General features: G+C 42.6%; 3 protein-coding genes across 3 annotated transcripts; 1 reads left to right on the forward strand and 2 right to left on the reverse strand.

Annotated features, from left to right (window-relative positions):
• Window positions 1-1,405: 1,405 nt before the first annotated feature.
• On the forward strand, window positions 1,406-10,197 carry LOC146695136 (uncharacterized). Its single transcript, XM_085478529.1, has 4 exons — window positions 1,406-1,728; window positions 1,893-2,021; window positions 5,026-5,441; window positions 10,184-10,197. The coding sequence occupies exons 1-4, from the start codon at window positions 1,406-1,408 to the stop codon at window positions 10,195-10,197; spliced, it is 882 nt and encodes a 293-aa protein (XP_085334655.1).
• A 53-nt stretch (window positions 10,198-10,250) lies between these two features.
• LOC146695137 (G2/M phase-specific E3 ubiquitin-protein ligase-like) lies at window positions 10,251-11,411 on the reverse strand (the record flags this gene model as incomplete). The annotated part of the gene is made up of 3 exons (XM_085478530.1): window positions 10,251-10,586; window positions 10,724-10,938; window positions 11,230-11,411. Coding segments are annotated over 3 exons (654 nt in total), but the record flags the coding sequence as incomplete, so codon positions are not given.
• Window positions 11,412-11,543: 132 nt separating this feature from the next.
• LOC146695138 (uncharacterized) lies at window positions 11,544-17,528 on the reverse strand. Its single transcript, XM_085478531.1, has 5 exons — window positions 17,224-17,528; window positions 13,691-13,826; window positions 12,680-13,218; window positions 11,812-12,128; window positions 11,544-11,684 (listed from the first exon to the last, which is right to left on the reverse strand). The coding sequence occupies exons 1-5, from the start codon at window positions 17,526-17,528 to the stop codon at window positions 11,644-11,646; spliced, it is 1,338 nt and encodes a 445-aa protein (XP_085334657.1). The 3' UTR covers window positions 11,544-11,643.
• Window positions 17,529-22,784: the final 5,256 nt, after the last annotated feature.

Below are 22,784 nucleotides of genomic sequence, written 5' to 3' on the forward strand. Positions count from 1 at the left end.
CACACATATATTTTCACTCTCACATACATATATTCTTCTTTCACACACATATATTTTCACTCTCACATACATATATTCTTCTTTCACACACATATACTTTCACTCTCACATACATATATTCTTCTTTCATGCACATGTATTGTCACTCTCACATACATATATTCTTCTTTCACACACATATATTTTCACTCTCACATACATATATTCTTCTTTCACACACATATATTTTCACTCTCACATACATATATTCTTCTTTCACACACATATACTTTCACTCTCACATACATATATTCTTCTTTCATGCACATGTATTGTCACTCTCACATACATACATATAGTTTCACTCTCACATATATATATTGTCATCTCGCACACCTTTATTCTTATTTCATATCCATGTATATTCACTCTCACATAAATCCATTAATCTTCCTTTCACACACATGTATTCTATTTTTCTTAATGCTACATATTTTTATGTTGACATATATTTATTCTCCTTGCAGGTGCAGCCCTTTCTATTCATACATATATATACATACCCTTTACCTTTCAACACATATATATTTGTACTCCTATACTCATATACACATACAATCCCAGTGTTTATCCTTTACTCTTGCATACATACACTCTGACATTCACATCTGCATTTCCTAACACAGGAAGTTAATCCTTTAAGCAGGAAGTTATTCTTAAACCAGGAAATGTAATACACTTGGAGAACTTACTTGACATACCCAGACCAAAACCAGAAGAACCAAGCAATGAAGCTGTTCAAAGTTGTCCTGCTTTCTTTGCTAGTATTGCAGTTAATTTGTCGAGTAAGTAGTAATGAAAATGACATTAGAACTTTTTTAAATAATGTATTAGAATGTTTGGAACAAATTCATTGCCACTAGGTGTGAATGTGCAAGTGAATGTGAGTGTGAATGGTTGTCTGTCCTTGTGTGTTGGCCCTGCAACAGACTGGCGACCTGTCCAGGGTGTACCCTGCCTCTCGCCCTATGACAGCTGGGATAGGCTCCAGCGCCCCCCGCGACCCTGAAAAAGGATAAGCGGAAGCGAATGGATGGATGGATGGATGGAACAAATTCAAAGAGAAGCTACAGATTCTTTTGTTCGTCAGAGGCTCCATAGAGAACTTGGTGATCACATTCAAACCTTATCTGGAATTTTGTCCATCTCAAGATTTGTTGACGATGCAAGAAATAGAGAAGCAGTGAATACATTACAGTCCTAAAATGGATGGCTAATTTTTTTACTGACTGCTTATGAAACCAGACAAGGAACTACATCTGAGAACAGACTTGTCTTGCTACCTCCACCTCTCATGACTTGCTCTCAAGGTCGACCGCGATACAGCATTTCAAGAGAGCAAATATCTCATTTAGTATCTCTTGGAATGAACTGGCAAAGCATTGCAACATGCTTAGGGGTTAGCTCCCGTACTCTGTACAGGCACAGAGAGGACCTTGGCATTGAGCCACTGACTTATGCAACATTATCCGATGAAAACCTGAACAGGGTTGTTAGGGAAATCCTTCAGAATACCACAAATGCAGGTGAACGATATGTGCATGGCAGCTTGAGATCACGTGGGTTACGAATCCAAAGGTGGCGTGTAAGACAAAGTCTACAAGAAATTGACCCCTTTGGACGTTCCCTCAGAAGACGCAATGCAATACGTCAACGACTGTACAGTGTTCCTTTCCCCAATCAGTTATGGTGAGAAAATTCTAACAGAAAAACAGTCCTGATTCTAAGTCTATAGCGAAATGGATTATCTAAAGCAAAATAACTCATTGTTTTATTTACTCAAACGTGTGCATATCCTTGACCATGTCATAGTTTCCCCATACATAACTTATACTTATTTCATTTTTCTATAGGCATATAGATGGAAACCACAAACTTGTGAGATGGAGGATGGTGTTCCATGGCTGTGTGGATGGTTTCAGTAGAACCATCATCTACCTTGCGTGTTTAGATAACAACAGGGCATCAAGTGTTTTGTCACTGTTCATGGTTGGTGTTCAGGGCCCTGTTTCAGGAAGCCGGTTTAGTGGAAAAACTGAGTAAGTATACCCTGAGTTAACGAAAACTCTGGGTTTTCGGTTTCACAAAGCGAGTTCAGCTGCAGCCTGAGTGAGTCACTATGACGACACACTCCGTGAAGCTAACCTGCCCCCTAGCAGGTTTACTACAACTAACCCTGACTGTCTCCGCCCCTTTGTCGGAAACCTGACAGTAGGAAGTGTCGGACATGGCGTGCCACTTCCTTGAAGAGCCAGTAGATCGTGAAGCCCAAATTCTCCGCAGAGCTCTCCGCCGGGAGAGAGTGATCAGAGCGCGTTTGGACATTTTATCATTTCCTGATGATTTTCTGTGCGAACGTTACCGTTTCTCAGCACAATCTATAATTTATTTGAATAACATCCTCAGGCCTAATATTGCTCATGTGACACATCGCGGACATCCTCTCAGTTCTGTACATATTATTTGTATTGCACTTCGGTTTTTTGCAAACGGGAGCTTTCTGTATAATATTGGTGACGCTGAGCACGTTTCCAAGGCTACCGTCTGTCGGGCAGTCAGGAATGTTACAGTTGCACTGAAACGTCTCCTGTACTCGTTTGTGTTCCCCGGTCACAGACCCACAAGATTTATCAAAGAGGGATGCCACAAAATTGCAGGTATCAGGATGACCAAAACTTAATTTATGATGTGGTGATACTTGGACTACTACTTAAATTTTACATTTATTTTCAGGGTTCCCAGGCGTGATTGGCTGTATAGATGGCACTCACATTCCAATCATTGCTCCTTCAGTAAATGAAGGAGACTATGTGAACAGGAAGTCTTTCCACAGCATTAATGTACAGGTACATAGTTCCCTGTAGCATTTCAAACTAACAAATTATTTCATTATAGTAATGGATGCTAATTTGTGTTCTCTGCACTGTGAAGATCATATGTGATGCTGCCAACATTATCACAAATGTGGAAGCCAAGTGGCCAGGCTCTGTCCATGACTCACAAATATTCCGTGAATGTACACTGAGCACAAAATTTGGACATGGTGAGTTGAGAATACTGTAAAATATATAAAGACCAATTGCTTCAGGGACATTTGAACTGAAGTGTATCCTTCTGTCTTAGGAGAGTTCACTGGCTACTTGCTTGGTGATAGGGGGTATCCATGTTTACCCTATTTGCTTACCCCTTACCCTGACCCTGAACCGGGCCCACAGCAGCGATATAATCTGGCTAATTGCAGGACAAGAGCCAGAATTGAAATGACTATCGGAATGCTTAAGGCCCGGTTCCAGTGCCTGCAAAGACTCAGGGTCACCCCAGAAAGGGCATGTGACATTATTGTGGCATGTGTGATTCTTCACAACATTGCCACAATTAGAGGAGAACACTGTCCTTCTGAACCAAACATCAGCAGTGATCCAAACCATGAACATCCTGACCCTCGCACGGACATACAAGATGGAAGCGCAGTCAGAGACACCATATGTCACAATCATTTCCTTTGACCCATCACCTCAACATGTTGAAAGAAGAATAAACAGATTTTTTGTTCAACTGGCTTTATTGGTCGCCTGTATTTCCTGTACACAAAGTATTAAAAGATGTAAACCTCATAAAGTGTCTCTGTTGCTTCCTCCTCTGTAACAGCTGTCAATGTTTCTTCATTATTTTCCTGTAGTAAAGAAATAAACAACATTGCTGTTCTACTGTAAACTCATATAATCTGTGGAGTATTACTCACAACTGCATGTTGGTCTGGCTCAACAGGAGGCTGCACCAGATGCAGTACACCATCACCATCAACTGATAGAATATGAGGTTTATACAGGTCACTTATAACTTACAAGGGACCAAATGGCAATTAACAAACATACCAATCACCTTACACTTCATTGTCATTATGCTCTCAAAGACAACCAAGGCTGAGGGAAGGCAAAATCAGTAGGAAAATAACTTCAGTACAAAATAATCCATTATGGTAAAGAGTTTATCAAATGAATGAGTAGCACTGCAAAGGTGACTGTGAAGAAAGGATGTATGCACATCATGTATTATTTTGAATTTACCCCTTATGTAGGCACTTGTGTCTTGCGGGGTTATTGACTCAGAGGATGTCCCCGCAGAGATGCCTTCGGCCACAGGGCGCCCACTGTTTTGGCTGAGGGCCAACTGCTCAGCCTCTGTGAGTGGTGGTGGTGGAGGACCCCCACCTGTTTTTTGGGCCTCCGCTTTTTTTCTGTTGGCTATAACGGGCCACATTTGAGCATACAGAGTAAGCAAATATGTACTTGTAATGTGCTCAGATAATTTCAATAAGTGCTTACAGAAAGAAAATTAATGTAGCCTCTAACTGCAATTGATTTACATGGGACAAACAGACCAAGCACTATGGCTCATAATACAATTACACCTTACCTGTTTGGACTATATTTTTATATTTCATTTTTACTTGCTGCCAGGAACGTTTGGGGCCTGTTGGGTTGCACCTGCGCTCACATCACATCACAAAATAAAATGTATAAAATAACAAATAAAATAACATATGATAAAATAACGTGTTAAATGGGTGGAAATCCCTAGATCAATGTTTAAATTAACACTCACGCATTGACTCTGTCGGCTATGTTTTGCCATGCATGCTCCCTTTCTTTTGCAGCTGTGGCTGTGTTACTTTTTTCCGCGGAATTTGCATGTTATCGGCATATGCTGCCATCAGAATTTCGGCCTCAAGCGCTGTGAAATACATTGACCGCGCCTTCTTTCCCTCCGTCTCCATGGTGACTCGCTTAATCTGTGCTCCGCTTATCAGGGCTTTATGTATCCTCGTCCGCGCGCTTCACTTGGGGTTAAAGCAACTCCGCGTTGATTGAACTAATTGTTATCAGCCTTTCTGAAACCGAATATTCCGAGTTGGACAGTTCGGGGTTACTCAACCGTGAGTGTCGTTTTTCACTCTGAGTTTTCCAAACCGGCTTCCTGAAACAGGGCCCAGAACTTTGGAATGCCATCCAGCGTGAGATGTGATCATGGACTAGAAAACACTGGTGTTGCCCGTTTCATGCTTTACAGGCAAGGACTGAACAGGCATAGTGTTATCACTGGCAGGTCTGTGCATAATCAAAGAATTGAGCGATTATGGGCAGAATTAAATCGAGTGGCCTCATATCATTTTGTTAATCTTTTCAATTTTATGGAGGAGCATGGTGTATTAGATTCACTTAATGAGGTCCATTTATTTTGTCTTCATTATATATATTTGCCACGTATTCAAAGAGCTGCCACAGAATTTCAGAACCAGTGGAATAACCATGGACTTTCAACACAAGGAGGGCAAACCCCTCTTCAGCTGTGGCAAAGGGGCATTATCAACAATGCAGGAATACATAACCCAAATATGAATGGTATTTGTGAAAATGACTTTGTTTTTTTTTTTTGTTTTTTTTTTGTTTTTTTGCCTGTCCCATTTGGTTCTTTAGCCATCAGAATTGTTGTCTGAAGACCAACAAGGATACCCAATGGATTTACTTTGCCAAATGGATCATCGTGGCATTGCCGTATTGGTCCATTTGGTCGATCTTTGTTTTTATTATTTATTATATTTTATTTTCAGATGTTACAGACGGGACAGACATGAGTGAGGGATAGGAAAGGAAGAAAGAAAGAGGAAGGAAAGGAAAAACAGAAGGGGAGAGGGACAGTGAGAAAGGGGGGGAGAAAAAAAAAATCTCCTGGATCACCTGTTGAGAGAAAAATAGAAAACAAGCAAAAAAAACAAAGCAACATACTAAACACAACACCATCGCATTAATCTAGCTAAGTGTAAACAGCAGTAAATACTAAATATTCAATGTTGTTGTGCAGCACGCAGGACAGATGTGCTTCGAAGTAGCGGCCAAGAAAGGTGTAATTTGGGTCTACGAGCAGTGAACACCCGTGTGTACACCTGTGTGGATCAGCATGCTTGTATTCCAAAGGTTTCTCCATGTAACGATCTGCTAGGGAGTGTGGGGGGGCCACAGCCCCGTCCTCCAGGGTGTGAAGCGGGTATGGAGGAGGTCAAACTCTCGACATCCAGAGGCCCCCAGAACACAAGAGACCATGGAAGACCAACAGAGGGGCAGCCGCGCCACTGTTCCAGTAAGAGCTGAGGAGAGTCCCAGATGAGGGTTCACTCAGCAGCCGCGGAGCAGAAGCCAGGGGGAGTTGCAGTGACGCGCCCGTGAGCTCCGCCGGCCCCCAGCTGCGCCTGAGTGACCGAGCCCCAGGCCGAGAGGCCGAGGGCACCCCACCTCCGAAGGGGCCCGAGCGAGCCCCAGGCTCCAGGCCCCGATAAGCGGCCGCCAAGGAGTGAGCCGGTGTGTACCTGGACACCCACCCCCAGACACAAAGAACCACCAACGCACCGACACCTGAGGGAGTCCGCCACCGGCAGGGGAAGTGGTGGTGGGTGGAGATAGGCCTCCAAACCTTGGAGGGCCTGAGGTGTCCCCAGAGAGGTGGCGTCTGATACCCAACCTGACATATAGACACAGACATACAGGCACACACAGACACAAACATTCATTCCCACCCTCATGCTCTCATGTGCACTTACTCCACACTCAACCAACGTGGAGACAGACATAAAGAGACGCTGTACACACGATCACACTCCCCAAGCGTACTCTACAAACCGGGTCTAGGTACCCTTGCCCCTGGAGGGGGGAACTGCACCCAGACCCACGTGGTGTTACCCTTTTCCCTGCGGTGGGGAGAGGCAGACCACCCCGACTCCGTAGCAGCAGGGAGGCCCCACACCCCAGACCGCAGTCGGACAGCCAACTCCTCCTAGCCCTCCCGCTCCAGCAGGCCGCAGAGAACGGGGGTGGGAGAAGACTCCAAACCTCCCTCCACCCGCTCATTGTAGTGTTGATGCATGTGTGTTCTAAGGTGCAATTAAAACCCAGGAGGGCATGGAGCTACCTGCCAAGGAGCAGCAGGTAAGCGCATAGTCCCTCCTGATAGCCCTTAATGTCTAAGTGTATTTAAAATTGAGAGGTGGGCAACGACGCCAGGGGTGAGGTATACACCCTGATGGTAATTTGGACTCCGTGATTGTTCCCACCCCCAAGATCCTATATGTATGTGTAATGAGAGTGTGAATAATGTGAATGTCTAAGTTGTGGGATAAAATTGAGGCAGAGGCAGCCAGAAGGGGACGGGGGGGGGGGGGGGGGGGGTAGCCTCCTCCGCACCCTGGTGACATACCCCTACTCCAAGGCCTGCATGTGTGGGTGGTTGTGGTGGAGCGGGAAGAGGGAGGCAGCTGGAGATGGGGAGGGAAGGAAGGGAGGGGCAGGTAACCCCTCCCTGGGGCCAGCTCCCCCGCTGACCCCAGTAGGCACTCCCATACTCCGCGACCCGCCAGGGAAAGGGGGCCCAGGCCCAACCAGACCGGGGCCCAGTGCAGCAGCGCCCCCCGGCCCCACAGAGCCCGGGACAGTCCACCCAACCCCACCACAGAGAAAACTGCACCCACCCCACCATCCACTCATCTTCCAGACTACATAAGACAGTAAACGCCCAGGTTGAGATCTTCCTCCACCTCTCCTGTATCTCCCCCTCCTGCAGAGAGAGTTCCTGAAGAGAGGAGAGCTCCTGCAAGATGTGACCATCTCCCCCACCAGTTGAAGAGCCCCCCAGGTGGCTCGACGCACCGGCGGCACCCTGCTCCAGGGCCGGGCCCCCATGCACCCACCCGCCCACAACCCCGGCAACACACCAACCAGGACCCAAGCCCCCAAGGCCCGGCCCGGGCCCCAGCCCAGAGACGGAGCACCCCCAGAACCTCACGCCCATCCCGGACCCACCCAGGGCCAGCCAGGCTACCAGGTCAGTAACCCACGTCCATCAGCACAGACCCTCCCCTAGCCCCGCTGCACGCAGCCGCGAGGAAACAGTCACCTGAGAGCCAACAGAGCCCCCAACCGGACATGACCGCTACCCCGGGTTGAGCCCCCCAAGGAAGTTGCCTCCGGGGAACCCCCCGACGCCCTAAGCCCGTCCCTATCCCCACACCAATCACAACAGTGAAGGCGGGACCAAACTATGACCCCCCACCCCCACTAGGTGATGGAGCTGATAAAAGGAGCCCAGAGCAATTGATCTGATGTGGTGGCAGAGGCTGTGTCAAGACTAATGTAATCTAATAGATAATTTCTATATTGGTTAGAATTAAGATTATTTTTATTTTTCCAGTTCATGAGGACTGTTTTCTTGGCTATGCATAGGGCAGTGAAGATCATATGGGCTATATTCTTTTCTGAAGTGACATTATCTAAGCTGCCCAGTAAACACACTAAGGGGGAAGTTGGAATATTACATTTCAGACACTTTGATAAGTCTTCACATATCTCGCGCCAAAACTTTTGCACTGGTGGACAGAACCAAAGAGCGTGGATGTAATTGTCTGGTGTATTGCCTTGACAGTGTGAGCAGTTGTTGGAAGATGTAAAGCCCATCTTGAACATCCGATGACCTGTATAGTGCACTCTATGTAGTATTTTGTATTGTATTAATTGCAGACTGGGATTTTTAATTAATTTAAAGGTTTTTGAGCAAATCTGAGACCAGAAGTTTTGGTCTAAGCTGACTGATAAATCTGCTTCCCACTTTGCAATAGGAAGGGATATTGATTCATCTAATTTAGAAAGTGTTCTGTATATTTTAGATAATAATTTGGGGGATTTAAGAGTAAGAAAATGTGCCGCACTTAGTGGTGTTTGTAATTCAACTTGACTGAGGTTAAATTTTTTTTTTACTATGGATTTAATTTGTTGATATTCTAAAAATCTTGTCTTCTTGATCCCATATTGTGCAACTAGTCTGTCAAATGGAATAAATTCTGTTCCCTCTAATATATGTTCTAAGTATTTAATTCCTTTACAACTCCATTCTGGGAAATTAATCATATTATTGTTTTGTAATATGTCAGGGTTATTCCAGATAGGTGTACGTTTGCATGGGATTAATGAAGACTCCGTTATTTTTAGAAACTCCCACCATGCTGTCAGAGAAAAGCTGATGTTGATACTTTTAAAGCATTCATGTCTTTTGATGTTTGAGCTAATAAATGGTAGGTCTGAAATCTCTAGATCCTTGCATAGTGCCTGTTCAACATCTAGCCAAGGCTCAACTAAGAAGGTATGTTTTAACCATTCTGAGATGTGAAAATGACTTTGGTATTGATGAATGCAGACCACTGCCAGAGCTGGAGACAAACAATAATGTCGTTGTTCCATCAATTAACATTTCCATCAGTGACACCATGATGGTTACACTTCAACAGACCTTTGATCCATTTGAAGATGATGGCAATAACGGTATAGATTTATTTTGCAACCTTGTTCGTTTTCTTGAGAGACAATCCTAAAATATCAACAAGGCCTCTGGAGAAATTTCATTTACTGTAATTGTGGTTGTGCAGCTTAAAAAGAATACAGTGCCAAGACTGTTGTTAGTTCAGTATTATTAGAAGTTTAGTCACAGCTTTAAATTTCAAGAATGCTACTATCAACCTTTACATGCATGTTTACGGTTTGTATACAATTTTAAAGAATTTCTGAGTTGTATTATGTGAGTCTGTTGAGATTTTACAACCATGTTTTGTTTTAAAACACCTTGTTAAAAGAAAAAATAAATTTGTGCAACCACATTTTATTGAGGTTTTTGGTCATCACAATCACCAGATGTATTGTCTTGGAACAAGATGACTCAAACTGATAACATTAACATTAATACAGTCAGTAAATACATCAAACATGGATCACTGATCAAATAGAATAGAAATGTCAGATAAACAATATTGAAGAACACCAGAGAATAAAAGCAACAAACAAGTACAAAGCTAGAAAACAAAAATAATCACAATGCACATAAATTAATGCAATGAAAAAATTATTATTGAATTATGTTAGTATATATAACTATTGTATACTTGTAGAATGGTACCCTGACAAGCAAAAAGACTTGAAGCAAATGAACATTTGTTAAAAGGTCAATGCAAAAACAGAGCCTCCAATCACATAATAGGTGGGTGACATATGAAATATGGCAACATAAAGTAAATTCAGCTTGGTCTCAAGTGTGTTAATTGGTGTTTTAGGTGGAACATTTTGAACATGTGTTTGATTTCTGGGAAAGAAAATGCAATGATATTCAAAACCCCCCCTCTTAGAATTACTTAATGGTTGACACTCATTAATTTAACTGAGTGCAAAACTCAGATTAGCATACTAACCTGACCAGGAATTAAGCTATTCCAAAACCATGTGTATTACCTAATGCAAAGTCCATATTCTCCTGAAAGTCTTTGTAAGAGGTATGAAGTGGTAACTTTAAACAATTGATGCACGTGTTTGCAATGGGTAGTTTAGACATGGTTTGTGCATCAGGCTCTTGGTGAAGAAATTCAATGGACGGTTGGGGAGAGAAGCCAATTGGTGGAACAGTGTTGGCTCCAGTGGCGAAGGCAAGAATTGTCCCCAGCTTCTGTGTTCCGTCTTGATCTAAAGGAAAAGCAATACTGTCAAAAATGGCATTAAAGACAAAAAAACACAGCAAGCATTTCTACTTTTAACTGATTCAATGAAAAGATGCACTGCATTATAAATTGAACACACAATGCTTAAAACGCTAAATTTACCTTCTGCATCTGTTAGGTAGTCTCTCCAGAAACTAATGACAACTGCTTCAGCATGCCTTTTATTGCTCCCAGCTGGAGAAAGGCGGATGGTAAAGAGGCTGTCAAGAAGGTCAGCTGTAAGCACTGAAGGTGACCAGCATAGAAGGGTGCGAAAACTCTCTGGGTGAGCTTGGATTTTGTCCAGCACCTCAAGTGTCCGTAGTCCATCCTGAAATCTAAATGATAATCAGAATTACCTTTAAAATCACAAATCACATCAAAAATGAATGGATCCAAGAAGTACAATCTAAAACATAAGAATATATATAAACAATAATTTTCACTTCAGATTATTCACATCATCAAAAGTGTATATCCCAAATCTGCATTTTTCATGTGATGCTGTCACCTTTGGAGGCATGGTGTACCTACACATAAAGAAATGTCACACAAAATTCCCAGAATACAAGGCAATCAGCATGGGTTTGAGTTACTTATTGGACAACAATAAATACATACATACATACCTTTCAAATGGACCACGGACTCTGTGTATTACTTGGAACATGATAATGTCATGTATAAGCAGATCCTTGTCTTCCAGCCTCCGTAGCGGCCTCAGGCAGCCAGCATTGGCTAAGTATTCCTGAAGTGGCTCAGTTGCTACTATCAGATCTTCAAAGGATTTACACTCTTTAACCTTCAAATAAAAAAATAAAAAATTTATGGGCCCCAATTAATACATGGAGTAGAACGAAATGCACACAATACTAAAACATTATCCAACAACTGACAAATAAGTTTTACCCTTTTAATTTTATCACGCAGATCACTATCGGCAACATCTTCTAAAACTGGTTTAGCCAAATCTGGGCCATCAACAAGGCAAGAGAAGAGTGTTGGGGACAGAAAGCCTGCTGGTGGACCACCATGTACAAGGCTTACTGCAATGGCTCTGCCTGCAATGAAGTACCTGTCCTCCCTCATGGCTAGAAATAATGAAAAACATTACATGTCAATAGATGCATGAAAGCGCTTGACAAGAACTTCATAAAAATGATTTTTTTATTGCATTACTCCAGGGATATCAGCCTAAAATAAATACATACCAGCACTATCAAGCGCCAAGTTCATTTTGCCTTCTTCACCCTCAAACATTGGAGACAGTGGCAAAGCTTCGATCAGAAGTCTTAGAAATTCTCTTCTTGGTCCACCCAAGTCAACAGCCTCTTCAGGTACTCCCATATCGTCAGAAAACCTGACAGAAATTGTGTGGCATGGATCATATGTCGCTCGTTTAAAACCTCTAATTGCTCCATCCAGGACTGTTGATCTATTAATGTTGAACTTGCATTTCTTCTGTTGGTTTACTTTTGCAGAAAGTTCCTCCAAAATATCTTTTGCTGATACCAAACAACTTGAAGTCCTGTAGGATAAAAAAAAAGAAAAGAAAAAAAAGAAAAAATATTGAAATGAACATCAGTAAAAACATTCAGATACAAGGGCTACAAGGACATACAAAGTTTTGTCAAAATCAGAATCAGCATACTTTATTAATCCCTAAAGGAAATTATCATAATCATAAGCAAAATGTACAAAGGAGTATATTGCTCAGTGGCTTTTTATATTGTTTATATGTTTTGGAGAACTAGAAAGCACTAGAGCAAAGAAAAATAGTTTCAATGCACAATAAGTAAATAACAATAAGTAAATTTCATTTCATTGTCAGATAGGCTCTGTTAAAAATTCGCTGCCTATTTCAAATAAAATAAAATTTGCCAGCATTACAGCATTATCATTTGACTCTGTAGACATTATTCAAAAACCGTTTTGTTAACAGCAAATATAAATATCATATATGCTTATAAATATCTGAGGATGGATTACACTCCTTCACAACACTGGTTACAGTATTGGATTGCAACAAATATGGTGTGTTTAATTGGCTACTGTAAAACATTTGTATTTGAAACTAACCTTTCGCTCTGCAGGCTTGCTAGTATAGCCTGGTTAAGTTCCTCATCATCAGAAGACATGTCAGATAGTGGAGTCATGATTGAAAGGTAGTTATCGTAGTTTACAGATTGACTGTGTGTTGATGTAGAGGGTAATGCTGAACAATGATTCTCTGGATTCCTGGTCTGGTAGGGTGAGCTTGAGGTATTTCGGCACGTCAGGACCAGAACTGGATCACTTAAAGATGCAGATGATGAGGTAGAAGGCTGACTAGTGGAAGGGTAGATTTCCAATGAAGACACTGGTAACTGGCTGAAGGAAATGTTTGTTGAAGCGCTGCTGTACTTGTGTGAGATACTACTTTCATGGGTCAAGGCAGGAGTTTCCGTTAATAATGTTCCATTACAAACTGATGAGGCAGGAGATCGCGTCGGAGCAGAGATTGGTTGGAAGGCAGCTGTTGAACTGGCAAAACTGTCTGAAGATGATGAGCGCAGCTGCCTTGATGAAACAGGGTTTTCTTCACAGTTTTCCTCACTGCTGTAGCTTGTAATATCATCCTTAGAAATAAAATAATAATTATAATAATTCACATATATTGAATTTGAACATTAAATACCATATATCCAACCTCTTCTGCTTATTCTTATCAGAGGTGGGGTGGTTGGAGCCTATCCCAGCTACCATAGGGTGAGAAATTTCAAGAGTTAATAGATCTTTCACACAATTACTTTTACATACTAGGCAGACAAAATTGTAACACATCTCCTGAACAGCAGTAGTGTTACGTTCTATAATTCACAAACAGTCCAACAGAGCAGCTTTAAATTTAGTCAATACCAGAGCTTAGGATTAACATTTTAAAAAAGGAACATTAACTTGGTACTATTCTATCCAACTACAAAATGTGAAAGGCAAGTTTTAAAAGAACAGAGATGAGAAAGTTCAAAGGTTGTTTATGCACCAATTTTTGGTCTTCATATTATTACTGTACAGTGCTAGGTAGATTCATTCAAAAGTCAAATAACGTACCAAAATTGGTTTTGATGGTCTGATGTATAGGGCTTTCGATTTATAAATTTTATGTATGAGATTTGCATCCAGCTCCTGTCCTGCTCGCAGTTTGGGCGCAATCAGTCTGTTGCCACACGCCATCAGAAACTCCAGGCTGGAAAACAGTTAAGTTGTAAAATGTTTAAAATCCAAAACAGCAAAAATGTTCCAATAACTGTTTTAGAGCTAATCTTGTTTTCCTCTTTGAATCAGACTTAAACCAGTAGTAACAGAAGTAAACTTTATACAAATGTCAAAAAAGTATGCCAAAAATGGAGTGTTCAAGAAAGGATAACTGATTTGGTTCTTTTAGTTTAGTTTACTGATTCATGTCTACCTGTTCTCTGACTTAAATCGTTATGTAAAGCTTTGAAATACCTAGATATCGAAAAGACTACTGACAAAAGCTGTGTCGCATTAGGTTTCGACTGCTAGCACAACCTACCTTACATCAATAGAAAGTTTATCTCCAAAGGCGTCCCTTATTTGTTCAGAGACAGTTTTCTGGTCCCAGGATTTTTGGAATTCAAATCCATTCAATATATGCCCTTGTTCATGTAAATGTTGTTTTGTGCGATGCTTGACAACAACACTGCTTGATGGCCGTGGAAGAAGGATGACATCTTTGTTGAAAGTATCATGATAATGTGTCTTGGCCCTATAAAAAAAAAAAAACAGAAACTATATTCAGATTTATGTATCCTTTGTTTTATTTACCGATACTTAGACACTATCAGTTCCTTAAGAAAGTTGCTAATGTCACTTGGTAGTGACCAGCTTACACGTTAAACTGTTGCTAAGCTTTTATAAATAAAATAAAATGTTACACAGTTCATATTAAAAAAACAGTATCACAGCTAGCCATTTAGCCCACTTGAATATGTTTAAAGCTGCTCGTGCATAAGAGTTGAGTATAATAGCAAACACAAATAACAGAAACATAATTTGAAAGAAAAAAATGCATAAAGTAATAGCATGCTTATAAATTGCCTTTGAAAAAAATGGAAAATGTACGTAAAATAGAAAATGTTTTGGGGTTTGACCATTTTAATTCACTGAAGCTTGAATTTAAAAAAATTAATTAATTAATTAAAAAAAAAAAAAATATATATATATATATATATATATATATATATATATATATATATATATATATATATAGATATATACACACATACACACATATACATATACATACAGTGGGGCAAAAAAGTATTTAGTCAGCCACCGATTGTGCAAGTTCCCCCACCTAAAATGATGACAGAGGTCAGTAATTTGCACCAGAGGTACACTTCAACTGTGAGAGACAGAATGTGAAAGAAAAATCCATGAATCCACATGGTAGGATTTGTAAAGAATTTATTCGTAAATCAGGGTGGAAAATAAGTATTTGGTCAATAACAAAAATACAACTCAATACTTTGTAACATAACCTTTGTTGGCAATAACAGAGGTCAAACGTTTACTATAGGTCTTTACCAGGTTTGCACACACAGTAGCTGGTATTTTGGCCCATTCCTCCATGCAGATCTTCTCGAGAGCAGTGATGTTTTGGGGCTGTCGCCGAGCAACACGGACTTTCAACTCCCGCCACAGATTTTCTATGGGGTTGAGGTCTGGAGACTGGCTAGGCCACTCCAGGACTTTCAAATGCTTCTTACGGAGCCACTCCTTTGTTGCCCGGGGGGGGGGGGGGGGGGGGGGTGTTTTGGATCATTGTCATGTTGGAAGACCCAGCCTCGTTTCATCTTCAAAGTTCTCACTGATGGAAGGAGGTTTTGGCTCAAAATCTCACGATACATGGCCCCATTCATTCTGTCCTTAACACGGATCAGTCACCCTGTCCCCTTGGCAGAAAAACAGCCCCAAAGCATGATGTTTCCACCCCCATGCTTCACAGTAGGTATGGTGTTCTTGGGATGCAACTCAGTATTCTTCTTCCTCCAAACACGACGAGTTGAGTTTATACCAAAAAGTTCTACTTTGGTTTCATCTGACCACATGACATTCTCCCAATCCTCTACTGTATCATCCATGTGCTCTCTGGCAAACTTCAGACGGGCCTGGACATGCACTGGCTTCAGCAGCGGAACACGTCTGGCACTGCGGGATTTGATTCCCTGCCGTTGTAGTGTGTTACTGATGGTGACCTTTGTTACTGTGGTCCCAGCTCTCTGCAGGTCATTCACCAGGTCCCCCCGTGTGGTTCTGGGATCTTTGCTCACCGTTCTCATGATCATTTTGACCCCACGGGATGAGATCTTGCGTGGAGCCCCAGATCGAGGGAGATTATCAGTGGTCTTGTATGTCTTCCATTTTCTGATGATTGCTCCCACAGTTGATTTTTTCACACCAAGCTGCTTGCCTATTGTAGATTCACTCTTCCCAGTCTGGTGCAGGTCTACAATACTTTTCCTGGTGTCCTTCGAAAGCTCTTTGGTCTTGGCCATGGCGGAGTTTGGAGTCTGACTGTTTGAGGCTGTGGACAGGTGTCTTTTATACAGATGATGAGTTCAAACAGGTGCCATTCATACAGGTAACGAGTGGGGGACAGAAAAGCTTCTTACAGAAGACGTTACAGGTCTGTGAGAGCCAGAGATTTTCCTTGTTTGAGGTGACCAAATACTTATTTTCCACCCTAATTTACGAATAAATTCTTTACAAATCCTACCATGTGAATTCATGGATTTTTTTTTTTTCACATTCTGTCTCTCACAGTTGAAGTGTAGCTCTGGTGCAAATTACTGACCTCTGTCATCATTTTAAGTGGGGGAACTTGCACAATCGGTGGCTGACTAAATACTTTTTTGCCCCACTGTGTGTGTGTGTGTGTGTGTGTGTGTGTGTGTGTGTGTGTGTGTGTGTGTGTGTGTATATATATATATATATATATATATAATTTTTTTTTTTTTACTGCTCTTTAAAATGAAATACGCCTACAAAGAGGCATACAAAGAAACATTTGCTATTACTTTTTACTTTGACTAAAGAACAAAAAAGACACCGATCATATTTCTTTTTTTCTTATTTCATACACTGTAGAAACTGGACTGAAGGCATGACTTGGCATCCATGTTTATCTACCTCTACAGTGGTACAGATATTGATCCACTCACAACACAGAGTTGGATTGATGTCTTCTAGCAAGATTAAAATTCTACCCCAAAAAATAAATAAATAAATACAAAACTAAACAAAAACAACAAGAAAATTAACCCAACCTTTTATTTAGCAGGCTAATGTAGCTACCACCTCCCACATTAATAAAGAAGATTTAATAAAGTAATCTTAAAGTAAGCATCAACTTACACTCGGTTCACAAGTACAAACAGCCACTAATATTGAAATAAATGCCACGGTCTTTACTGTTTTTAATGTGGATGCTGCTGAATAAATTAGCTAGGGCTAAAAATTTATAAGGGTAAAAAAGTGCGTTGCTAAATCAGCAAAGCACATTTCGTATTTTGTATTTCGCAGTTGTATAGTTAAGTGGCAAACTGTTTTGTTCTTACCTTTTCCTTGATCTGCAGTTCCAGTTGCCAAAGTGTTTCTGGGTCTGATATCGCAAAGACTGCCCCACTCCAGTCGAACTCCGTGTAGCTACTTGACTCGTTGAAGATACCCGGGTGTTAGCTGGTCTAAAAAGTTCCCTCATCTCACTTTCCACCGTGCTGTGGGTAACACTGGGTGCAGTTGAGCCCGTCCCATCTCGATCAAGTGACGAGGACAACGATGTGACCGTTTCAGGAGATGATAAAATATTTCTTAACAACCTGACAGCTTGCTGAAGAACTCGAGTTTCTTCTCCCCCCTCCATGCTGTCAGACACTTGAAAGTGACCCGCGCGTGCTTCTCAGCCAATCACAGCGGTACAGACACCCAGCCTTCCGTTTCCATTAAACTCCTTCCGTTTCCACTATACTCTTTCATTCACATACATTATTCTCTTGCATACATATATTTTCTTCAGATATGTATGCATTCTCTTCTTACATACATATATTATTTGTAAAATTAAATGCATTTTGAATGCATGTAAATGAGAGCAAAATGTAGGAATACATAAATGAAAATGCATGTATGTTAGAGTGCAAATGTGTAAATATGTAGATTAAAATACATGTTTAAGAGAGCATAATATTGCAATGTGTGTGTTAAATATGTGTGAGAGTGCCATACCATGTGTAGTTGTAGCAGTAACCAGTGTGTTAAGTGGATGCGTTGTACAGGGAGATGGCCACAGGCAGGAAAGATTTCCTGTGTCGTTCAGTGGTGCTTTTCGGTAATCTCAGTCTCTCACTGAACGTGCTCCTGTGACTGACCAGCATGTCATGGAGTGGGTGGGAGGTGTTATCCAACATTGTCTTTATCTTGGACAGCATCCGCCTCTCCGACACCACCTTGAGGGAGTCCAGCTCCATCCCCACAACATTACTGGCCTTACGGATTAGTTTATTGAGTCTGTTGGCATCTGCTACCCTCAGCCTGCTCCCCCAGCATGCAACAGCATAGAGGATCGCACTGGCCACAACAGACTCATAGAAAATCCTGAGCATTTTCTGGCAGATGTTGAAGGACCTCAGTCGCCTCAAAAAATAGAGACGACTCTGGCCCTTCCTGTAAAGTGCTGTGGTGTTTTTAGCCCAGTCCAGTTTATTGTCAATGTGTACTCCAAGGTATTTATAGTCCTCCACAATGTCAACACTGACCCCCTGGATTGAAACAGGGGTCAAGTGTTTCCTGGTCTTCCTGAAGTCCACGATCATCTTTGTCGCATGGAGTCACACCACCTGCAACTCAACACCTCTAAGACTAAGGAACTGGTTGTGGACTTCAGGAGGTCCAGAGAAGGTCCACTGCCGGTTCAGATAGAGGGGGAGGAGGTGGAGGTGGTCAACAAGTACCTCGGGCTGTGGGTGGACAATAAACTGGACTGGTCATGCAACACAGAGCACCTGTATAAAAAAGCCCAAAGCCGACTGTACTTCCTCAGGAGGCTGAGGTCTTTTAACATCTGCAGGAAGCTCCTGAGGATGTTTTACCAGTCGGTGGTTGCTGGAGTACTTTTCTATGCTGTGGTGTGCTGGGGGAGCAGCACAGCAAAGAAGGACTCATCCAGGCTGGAGAAACTGATCAGGAGGGCTAGCTCTGTGGTCGGCATAAAGCTGGACACTCTGGTGACAGTGGCAGAGAAAAGGACATTAAAGAAACTGATGGACATTATGGACAATGCCAGGCATCCTCTGCACACGGCCATTAACAACCAGAAGAGTCTGTTCAGTGACAGGTTGCTTCTCCCAAAGACAAGAACTAACAGACTTAAAAACTCCTTTGTCCCACACGCCATCAGACTGTTTAACTCCTCTCTGGAGGGGAGAGGGAGGGGAAACAGGAGTAGTGATGTGTCCTGTGTGTCGAAGCTTCGAATCGTGCGTCGGGTAATCGCGGGGGCGTTTTTCTGAAGCGCGTATCGAGGCTTGCTTTGATTACGTATGCAGTGACGTTCGAGGCCTCGCGGGCAGTCCGTACCACGTGACTGATTCAGGGACTGGTTCACCGGTTCGCGCCAGATTCGAAATAACATGGGCAGGAAAACAGCTGATTCCCCATCACACCGTGTTGTGGAATTGGATTACGTATGTGCTACATAGTTACTTGTGCATTTCTTCTTCGATGGAACCAGCAAGGAAGAGATGTTTTTTTTTTTTTTTTTAATTTTGTCTCTCCTAATAAAGTATGCACACAGTAATAAATATCACAAATGATAAACACCAAAATATAAATAAACAACACTACACATCCTATAATCTGATTTCTGTCTTTTAGTTTATTAAAAAGTGAAGCACCAAACACTAGTTTGTGTCATTATCCAGATGTACATAAGGTTTACATATCATTATAATCAAAGAGCCCGCTTCACTTGAATTGTCCACTTGATGGCGCAGTAGAGCAAATGAATCATCACAATGCTTCGAACCATGAGTCGACCAATTGGATGGAAAGCTTCAGTTCATCATGAGGCTTCATCTCACCATCACTAAACAGGAGGACAAAGGAGGGGGGAACAACTAAGCTGTAGTGCCTCTTCACCTCACTGTACAATACCTTGTGCAATACTTTTTGTAAATAGTCAACAGTGCAATAGACCTCAATACTTGAAATGTGCAATTCACTTGTATTTTTATTTTTAATTCCTATTTATTCTATTTATCCCCTTTGTATATTTTATTTATATTTTCTCTGTGTATGTATATATATATATATATATATATATATATATATATATATATATAATATTCTGCAACTCTGTGCTTTTTTGGAAATCGAATTTCCCAGAGGAACCCACCCGAGGGATTAATGAAGTTCTATCTAATCTAATCAGTTCCTTGGTCTTTGCCACGTTGAGCTGCAGATGATTCTGCTCACACCACGTGACAAAGGAGTCGACCACAGCCCGGTACTCTGTCTCATCATCCCTGCTGATGCATCCAACCACCGCAGAGTCATCAGAAAACTTCTGAAGATGGCAGGTCTCTGTGCAGAGGCTGAAGTCTGTGGTGTAGAGGGTGAAGAGGAAGGGGGAGAGGACAGTCCCCTGTGGTGCCCCTGTGTTGCTGATTACCTTGTCAGACACACACTGTGGGAGACGTACATATTGTGGTCTTCCTCTCAAGTAATCAACAATCCAGGACACCAGAGAAGCATCCACCTGCATCGCTGCTAACTTATCACCCAGGAGGGTCGGACTGATGGTATTGAAAACACTAGAAAAGTCAAAAAACATGACCCTCACAGTGCTCGCCGGCTGGTCCAGATGGGTGTAGACACAATTGAGCAGGTAGATGATGGCGTCCTCAGTTCCGAGACGAGGCTGATAAGCGAACTGAAGGGGATCCAGATGTGGTCTTACTATGGGTCGCAGCTGGTCCAGGATGAGCCTTTCCAGGGTCCAGGTGGGAGGTCAGTGCCACGGGCCTGTAATCCTGGGGGCCACTGGGACGTGGCGTCTTTGGTACAGGGACGAGGCATCATGTCTTCCGCATCACTGGTACCCTCTGCAGACTCAGCATAAACAGTTTATGAAAGACTCCACACAGCTGGTCCAGCAGACTTGCCTGAGTGAAGTCTCCTCATTTGCATCTCAACCTGGTACTGAATCCAGTGATGGTCTTCATGCCCCTCCACACCTCTCTCATGCTGTTCTGCTGGAGTTTCCACTCCAGCTTCCTCCTGTAATTGTCCTTAGCCTCTCTGATCTTGTTCTTTAGTAACACCTGGACCTTCCTCACCTCCTCTTTGTTTCCCCCTCTGAAAGCCCTCTTCTTCTTGTTGATGAGGGCTTTGATGTCCTTAGTCACCCACGGCTTGTTATTTGGGTAACAATGAACAGTCTGAGCTGGAACAATGGAGTCGGTGCAGAAAGTTATGTAGCCTATGATACACTCAATAAGCCCATTGATGTCCTCGGCGTGAGGCTCACAGAGTGTTTCCCAGTTGGTCACCTCGAAACAGCCCTGTAGTTCTGCTAAGGCCTCCTCTGACCACCTCCTAACAGTCCTCGTGGTCACAGGTTCCCTCCTCACAATTGGCACATAGTGGGGGGTGAGGTGAATCAGGTTATGATCTGACCTACCAAGTGGGGGGAGGGAGGAGGAGCTGTATGCATCCTTGACATTAGCATACAGTAGGTCTAGAATTTTTCATCCCCTGGTGGGACAGTCCATCCACATATTGTCTGAATGTTGTTAGTGTATTGTCCAGTGATACATGGTTGAAGTCACTCGAGATCACAATAAAGGCACTCGGGTGCTGAGTCTGTAACCGGGCTATGGCAGAGTGGATAGTGTCACATGCAGCTGTGGGGTTAGCAGAGGGAGGAACATAAACAGCCACCAAGATGACGTGAGAGAATTCCCTGGGTAAATAATACGGCCTGAGTCCAACAGCACACAGTTCAGTGTCCGAGCAACAAATCCTTTCTTTGATTGTTATGTTGGCAGGGTTACACCACCGGTTGTTAACTAAAACAGCAAGCCCACCTCCTTTCCGCTTACCGCTAGCGATGCTGTCCCTGTCCGCCCGAACAGTGTGGAAGCCTTCCACGGAAGCATTCTCATCGGGAATGTCCTGGTGCATCCATGATTCGGTGAAACACATTAGGCTACACTCTCGGTATTCCCTCTGACTCCTTACCAGTGTTATGTGAAGGCTGTGTGCACGCAGGGGTGGTGATATGAAGGACCCAAAATGCAGACTCACAGAAATCAAAGGTGAACTTAAATACAGCTTTAATGCTGAACTCCAAAAAGTAACAAAACTGAGACTCCAAGGTAAACTTTAAACAGACAGAACACACAGCAAAATAAGGGTAGATCACAACAATGTCAAACTGAAACACAGGGCTTAAATACATAGAGGGAGCAATCAGGGAATGGACAACAGGAGGGAAACACAGCTGCGGCAAATCAGAACTGATGAGACAAGGAAGCGTAAACTGAACACACTGAGATAAGACAGAGACCGTCAAAGTAAAACAGGAAACACATAACACAGACTGAACAAAGACACAGACTCACATGCAGGCACTACAACAGAGGGAACAGAGACGTTGCACCAGGGCAGACACAGACACTGACTGGACACGGGGATATAGCGGACAGGGGAGACAGCAACTAAGGATTACACAGAGACAAACCATAAGACATGACTCTAACAAAAACCCAAAGACTAGAAATTATAAATAATATAATAAACTCAAAAAACCCTGGGTCAACGACCCAGGCATCCTAACAACCAGTGCTGAGAGCTCGTCGATTTTATTCGATAACGATCGCACATTTCCCATTACGATAGACGGCAGACACGGTTTATACCTCCTCCTCGCTTCGAGCCTCCGCTGTCTCACCGTCTCCTTCTTTCTTCTCTTCTGTCCTTGACCTCTGCATCCCCGATGTGTTTTCCTCCAAATTTCAGCTGGTACTTCTGCGGGCCTGGCCAGCGAGCTGGCATCAGGGCGATCAGCTGAACTCTGGAGTAAACAGTCCGTGAGTGTAGGAGATGGGCCGCGGTCCCG

This window comes from Copadichromis virginalis, linkage group LG13 (assembly GCF_057382275.1).
Source record: "Copadichromis virginalis isolate Kocher_CV1m ecotype Utaka linkage group LG13, C_Virginalis_male_GT1.1, whole genome shotgun sequence".
Lineage (NCBI taxonomy): Eukaryota > Metazoa > Chordata > Actinopteri > Cichliformes > Cichlidae > Copadichromis > Copadichromis virginalis.

Bases quoted from the DNA above. Each gene is read 5' to 3' on its own strand.
- LOC146695138 (XM_085478531.1), bottom strand. From the start codon at position 17,528: ATGGAGGGGGGAGAAGAAACTCGAGTTCTTCAGCAAGCTGTCAGGTTG. The intron at 13,219-13,690 runs GTACGTTATTTG...TTTATTTCTAAG, and splicing joins GACCATCAAAACCAATTTTG to GATGATATTACAAGCTACAG. The intron at 12,129-12,679 runs GTTAGTTTCAAA...TTTATCCTACAG, and splicing joins GCAAGCCTGCAGAGCGAAAG to GACTTCAAGTTGTTTGGTAT.
- LOC146695136 (XM_085478529.1), top strand. From the start codon at position 1,406: ATGAACTGGCAAAGCATTGCAACATGCTTAGGGGTTAGCTCCCGTACT. The intron at 1,729-1,892 runs GTGAGAAAATTC...ATTTTTCTATAG, and splicing joins CCTTTCCCCAATCAGTTATG to GCATATAGATGGAAACCACA. The intron at 2,022-5,025 runs GTTCATGGTTGG...TTCCTGAAACAG, and splicing joins GCATCAAGTGTTTTGTCACT to GGCCCAGAACTTTGGAATGC.